Raw genomic sequence first — 6,555 nt, 5'->3', positions numbered from 1 at the left:
AACTTCATTGCTCACCATCAAACACAATTGGGATTGATGTAATTTAACGTTACAACACTGTTAAATGTGTCATAACAAAACACAGAAATCAATATTAATTGCAGAAACAATAAACATGAAAGAACCACTGGGATGACATGTATATATTATCAAAAAATTATATCATGTCATCTTCACATAACTAACTAATTCCTAAAATCTGGTGCAAATGACAGTACTGTACAACTTACATTACAATGAGGATAATAAAAACAATTTCTCAAAACATTACAGTCATCCTTTGATGACATCAAAATTTATGCAGCATCATATTAACATATCCACCTATGTACATGGCACAAAAGTCTGTTAGGCAACGTCTAAGTGGTCAGCATCAATCCAAAGTGCTGAACAACTCTTTCTCTTTCAATGTTATCTACATCTAGAACCCATTGACAGATGTAGTCCTGCCTTATCATTTTAAGTTGTTCCTACAAAATATGTTATATCTAACTCAATCATTTATAGGAAACATTAAAACAATACTTTTAAAAATCAATGACAACTACCTACATTTAACAATATGCAACTTCCAACTTACATTTGTAAATGCAGGCATGGTATTCCCATCAAATTTTTTTGAACCATCCCAAATCTCCATCATCTTCAAAACAATGACACCACAATCATATCTACAAACACCATTCAAAAGCATTGATTGCACAATACGTATTAAATCAATTATCTCTAAATAAAATTGATAATCTCAACAACTTACAAGTTTGGCTGAATTGGAGTCATTTCGTGATGCACTTCAAACTTTGGCATTGACTCATCACCACAATTCATCAACATCCCAAACAACAATGACAAATTATGTGCCTATAAGGTCCAACGTAAACAATTTATTACATTGCCAAACAAATTACTTATATACTAAATGCATGGTCACCAATAAATACTTACAATAACATTGTCTATTTTTTTCCGCTCCTTCTTACAATGGCCAAGCGAATCCAACACAAAAAACTGTTTTGTATCACACTTCACAACATAGCACCACCAATGATGGTCATGAACAATTGGGGCAAACAACTACATCAAAATAAAAATAAAAATCAACCACTATAAAGAGCAACAAATTCAATCATATTAAAAGAAATCTAACTCCATCAATCTCACAAAATCTGCAGTCAATATATCTTGTAAAGCAAAAAGTCCAGGACGATAGTAGGTCTGATAATCTTTCAACGTCCATTGTCGTCTGTTAACCTTAATCTTGCGGGAGTCGTGAAGGACATGGCTCTACAAGAACACAAGGGCATACCATTAGCTTTTGTAAAAAAAGTTCACAAATTAATGTACAATGTTTACCGCATATAAAGGATTGAAAGCAATTCTCTTAACATGCCCAAACAAACGTCGTTCACAATACATCATTGTGCTTGCAGCAAAAAGGACAGCCTGCACAAACATGTACTGCTTTCGTCAAAGTGAAATCAACACTAGCAAAATAATCGGTGTAAGTGTAAGTAAAATTACCATGTTGTCAACTTTCATCCTTGGACCAAAACCATTACATTCAGAGGTTCCCAATATCTAACCATTTATATTATAGACAACCCTACCATCAACAATAAACAATTAGTATTACATAAAAACAAATATTAATATTTCACAAATAAATTACCTACTTAAGTAAAAGTACCTATATGAGACACCGTAATAAGTCACACTATTGTACAACTTCAATAAGTCCACTTTCATGGCAGCAGAAGGAGGCTGGAATGAAACGCATGGCATGACAACTGCACCCGCAGACAAGTCGTTTCTGACACCAAAATCTGCTGCACAATTCAAGTCTATCCCTTTCGCCATTTCTTCTTCATTAACAGACACAACACCTGTTAAATCAACCTTTTGAACACCTTCACTTTGCACATCAGCACCTTCTCCATCTTCAGCTACATCACATCCTGCATCAACATCTTCACCATTATCTTCCTCCGCAACATTACTTGCGGACATTATCTTATCATGGAGGAATGATATTCTCTTCTTCATCTTACGTATGCTTTTTCCATGCCTTTTCAACCTTTTCAACAAAGCTTTCTTAGAAATTGACCTCTCATCTTCATCTTCATCATGAGCGTCACTATCCTCACCAAAAGTCAAAGCTGCACGAATTAACTCATTCCCACAATCCTCTTCTTTCAAACTCCAATCCCAAATTATCTGAATCACAAAACACATTACATAAAAAATTTAATCAATGACAACCACATCATAACATTAAATTGAAACAGCAAATCAATTTCATTACTTGGGTATCTACAAAATGCATCTCAATCCTTCTTGTTTTGAAGGTTACATCCGGCCAGCTGAGAATTCTTGGGAAAACAAAATCTCTATGTGGGCCACATAAACCGAGTCGTTCAACAGCCCATAGCTGCAACAAAAACACACACTCCATTAAATGATTCAATATACAACGAAAAGGTAACTTAAACATATATAATACAAATGCTTATTTGCAACACTACAGCTGAACCGCTCAAGCAGATCTCACGTTGACCTAATGCCAAAAATGCCCGACCAATGCTCCTTACCAAATAACTATGTACTGCTTTCGCCCAATTGTATTTTGACAAACCGTCTATATTGTCTAAAATACTACAAGGAATATTACAGACGTTTTTTGAATTCCTTGGAAAATATAGTACGGCGAAACAAACAAAGAGATACATACGGCATACATTATCCACATCATCAACCTTGCTCCCTACCAACAACTTCATCTTCTCAATAACATTGTCAATTGCTATCAATTGACCACTCAAAAGTGAACCCACACTACCGCACACGTTCTTATCAAATTGTACATCTATTCCACCAACGCCTAATCCTAAACACATACAAATGTCACCTATGGTTAAAGGGACAGACCGTTGCATGATACGAAAAGAATTGTTTACAGAAATCCAACGCTTAACCAACTCTAACATAAGTGGGTTGCAAATAGGTAAAGCTTTATCCATATGCAAACACCATTTGAATGGTGTGTCTCCAATCTTTGCACGGTGCCTATCCAAGATAAACCCGTTCATTTCCACAATGTACTTTGTATAACAGAAAGTACGCAGCCGAGCCTATCATACACCACAAACATAAACAATTTATAAACAACCAATTTCCCAATAATTGGTACATCAACAACAAAAACCAATACCATATTCAACCAACCTTATCATTAATTGCATGAGTAAGAGCCATGAATTCCAACACTTGAATTCAATAACACCAAATATCACTACCCAATGCAAAACAATTCGTATTTAGTCACACAAAAATTTTAAAACAATTAACCACATCAATTATTAAAAGTTCACATATGCAATTATTACAACAACCAAATGAACATATTCAAACATGGCCAATAACCATATAACAAAATGGACATATTCAATCATAGGCAATGCATTTGGAACTAAACAAAACAAATCACACGTACACACAAATGGAAAATCACAACAAACATCACTATTAGACTTACAATGTACAAATAAAACTTAACTAAAAATGAAACAATTTGGACCTTGTGTTTCAAAAACATAAAACTATAACCCCATACATAAATCACACTTCATAGACACCACATTTTAGGATACAAAACCGTGACAAACAATCTTTCTAAGTAAAAATTCAACATGCCTGCAAATTCGATTTCTTCAATAATCACAATAACATTGTAAAACAAAATCAGAACCTAGTTGGAAAGAGATGAAGAAATGTGTTGCATTGGTGCTCCAACTGAATCCTCCACCTTCTTCGTTGTCTCTATGCGAAAGGCCCAACCTTTACCAAATCCTCTCCACGATTCTCCTCTGCATTCTGCAACGACGCAAACGAAACAAAAAAAAACACAGCTCTTAACTAACAAACAACAACCACAACCTCCTCCACAATTACATCCACCGGGAAAGGCCACACCTTTAAAAACATACTCACACAAACCAGAAATGGAAGGACAAACGATACCCACCTCAGAACTTCAATACGCGCAGACCAGGTTCTATTCTCCGGCAGCCTTCAGTTCAGGACGATGATGTGCTGACGATGATGTTTCCTGTGACTTCTTTTCCCACCGGCGAACACTTCGCTGTTTTTACGTTTTTTCCCTCTCAAAACCAAACCTTCACTTTTCACTTCACTCCACAATTGGTTTTGTTCCTTTTTGTCCAACCACCCGCACGTGACACCATTTTGCGGATAAATAAAATTTAAATAACTGCACTACTGTGCGTTTGACACGTGTCCTGGTGTCAAAAGTGAGTTGAGAGAAGGGAGTCAAAATAACATTTTCGAATAGCCTTTCCTTGTAATGTTAAAATACCTATAGCATTGATAATACGTTGCATTATGATAGACCATTTTCTTTTATTCTATTTTCAATATTAAATCAATGGCATCTTTTATGGTGGGGCTAGGGAGGAAACTTTTCAATCACGTTGTTACAACTTTGGTGTCAAGGGGTTATGGTGAATTGTATTGATGTTGAAAATATTGATTGGTAATATTATAATAGTATAATATAATATTAAATAATATTATTTGATTCTTAATAATTTACGGGAGTATGTATTAGTAAAGGTATTAGTAAAGGTATTAGTTAAACTTATCTTTATAATCATATATATATATATATATATATATATATATATATATATATATTTAACGTTATATTTTTGTCTCATAAATATATAATTTAGGGGACTAATATGAAAGTGTGGTTTTGATAATTAGGATTAGTGTTTTAGTCAATTTATTACATGGTGGCAGAAGAAAAGTTACAGGGACATGTTTTATTATGTACTTGTCACATGTAGTTAGGTATTTAGGTTGTTATTTTCTTGTGATGTTTTGACAATGGAACAATTAACATATTTAATATATGTATATATAAGAAAAGTAAAATAATATAATTGGTCGCCAAGAGTGTTACCTTTTGATATGAAATGAGATTCACATAATTAGATAATTGAATATACTTTAAATTATAATAAGATGCAGGCAATAGTCACAAATCAGTGGGTTTGGAAGTGTTTGGTGCCTAGCGGCGAGAGGTTTTCGCTAGACGGTCTACATTGCAACTTGGCCTGGCGACACTTAGGCAATGTCAGGCGATAATGCAGGGGTAGAGGTTCGTTGCAGATGGATTTGCATGGATGAGCTTGATGGCTTGGAAATGCGTGATTGATGCAGGCAAGGAGGTCTGCATTTGTTGTACTCTTGTGTGGGGATACGAGCGAGGAAGTTCGTATGTTATGTGCTCACACTTGAGGCTGCTATAAGCGGGGAGGTTTATAGTAGGTGTTCACGCATGTTGGACTACGAGCGGGCCGGTTCGTAGAGTTGGACTATGGGCGGGGAGGTTCATAGAGTTGGACCACAAATGGGTAGATTCGTGGAAGCATGATAATCCCTAAAGACCAAAGTGGTGAATGGGTCATTCTCATATAGGTTATGAGATTGGGGTAGAATGTGGGAAGTATTTGATGAATTAAAACTGAATGAGAGGGATTGGGTGAGGGTTAAATCTATTATTTATTTATTGTGTTATTTTCTTTCTCACCTCACCCTTTCTGTTTGTGTTTGGTGATGATCGTGTGACTTGTCATGCGGGAGCAAATGTGAATCCAGGTGAGCATGTTGATGCATAGAGACAGAGCGGGGCAGATTATGGGGGATTTTTCTTTATGTTTTAGTTCAGGCATTTTGTAATAAATTTTTATGATGTTTTTCTCTACTATGAACTTGTCATAAAGAGGGAGCAATGTAATTGAACTGCAGTGAGATAAGTTTTAAATTTTTCCGCGCTTGGGAACTTTATATATATTATTTTAAATTCCAAAAGGAATTATATGATATATGCTTTATCTAGTAATATCCACCTAGGGTGTTATAGTTAGAGTTGATAAGGAAACATTTCTTTCTTCACTCACATGATGGCACTCATAAAGTTGTTCTACCTTCATTTCCCAATCTAAATAGGCCTTTACAACTTCTTTTCCATGGAAGTGAGGGAGATCTACTTTAACTTCTCTAGAAGTAGGCTCTTGATGATCATGCTCCCTCCTTATTGGCACAAGCAAGCTTGAAGCAAAGACCTCTTTTTATAGAGTAAGGTGTCTCCAAAATGGTCCAAAAACCTAGAATGCTAACATGCACTGAAACCCTAAAAATGCTAGTTTGGTGAAGGAGAGTTTGACATGTGGCAATCCTCACTCTCACAAAAATGAATCACTAATGTGTTGTCATGTGGAAAGCTACTTTATGAAAAGTCTATCCAATAGGACAATGACACATGGCCACTACCTTAGTAAGAGAATTCTCAATTAAGGACTTTCCATGTGGCATGTGTGGGATGCCCTTCCTAAGCTAGCTAGGTTAAACATAATTAAACATTAAAGAATTGCTTAAGTAGGCGCATATGATGTTCTGTACTTAAGCAAGATTGTTTTTAAAATCCTATACTACTTGACCCTTAATATGAAACCTAAATATTCCTAATCTATC

At 35.3% G+C, this 6,555-nt stretch overlaps 1 protein-coding gene across 1 annotated transcript; it reads right to left on the bottom strand.

Annotated features, from left to right (window-relative positions):
* Positions 1–359: 359 nt before the first annotated feature.
* LOC114174504 lies at positions 360–3,252 on the bottom strand. Its single transcript, XM_028059343.1, has 11 exons — positions 3,223–3,252; positions 2,736–3,128; positions 2,303–2,428; positions 1,688–2,214; positions 1,522–1,540; positions 1,354–1,443; positions 1,162–1,284; positions 946–1,074; positions 758–861; positions 581–671; positions 360–470 (listed from the first exon to the last, which is right to left on the bottom strand). The coding sequence occupies exons 1-11, from the start codon at positions 3,250–3,252 to the stop codon at positions 360–362; spliced, it is 1,743 nt and encodes a 580-aa protein (XP_027915144.1).
* Positions 3,253–6,555: the final 3,303 nt, after the last annotated feature.

This window comes from Vigna unguiculata, chromosome 2, assembly GCF_004118075.2.
Source record: "Vigna unguiculata cultivar IT97K-499-35 chromosome 2, ASM411807v1, whole genome shotgun sequence".
NCBI classification, from domain to species: Eukaryota; Viridiplantae; Streptophyta; class Magnoliopsida; order Fabales; family Fabaceae; genus Vigna; species Vigna unguiculata.
This window is presented reverse-complemented; position numbering and strand designations above follow the sequence as displayed.